The sequence below is a fragment of the Cystoisospora suis genome (genome assembly GCF_002600585.1).
Source record: "Cystoisospora suis strain Wien I chromosome Unknown contig_3623, whole genome shotgun sequence".
NCBI classification, from domain to species: domain Eukaryota; phylum Apicomplexa; class Conoidasida; order Eucoccidiorida; family Sarcocystidae; genus Cystoisospora; species Cystoisospora suis.
Genome location: NW_027156418.1, coordinates 32,722 through 32,932, shown reverse-complemented (window position 1 = coordinate 32,932; position 211 = coordinate 32,722). Strand labels below are relative to the sequence as shown.

Here is a 211-nt window from a genome sequence, read left to right as displayed (position 1 = left end):
TGTTTTATGATGGTTCTCCTCTCTCTTTCTGCGTGTGTATGACACCTGAACTGTCTCTTCAGGTGGCCTTTCCATGGAGTCCGTATGCACGCTTAAGAAAGCATTTAGATCGCCTAGAGACATCTCTCTTCGATGGGTCTCGCCACCCTCTTCTACGGTGGAAAGACTCACCAAGGAAAGACGGGAATCGATCCTTGGCTGTTCTTGTCCA

At 48.8% G+C, this 211-nt stretch overlaps 1 protein-coding gene across 1 annotated transcript; it reads left to right on the top strand.

Moving 5' to 3' along the window:
- Nucleotides 1-57: 57 nt before the first annotated feature.
- CSUI_007036 (acylaminoacyl) lies at nt 58-211 on the top strand (the record flags this gene model as incomplete). The annotated part of the gene is made up of 1 exon (XM_068067186.1): nt 58-211. A coding segment is annotated over one exon (153 nt), but the record flags the coding sequence as incomplete, so codon positions are not given.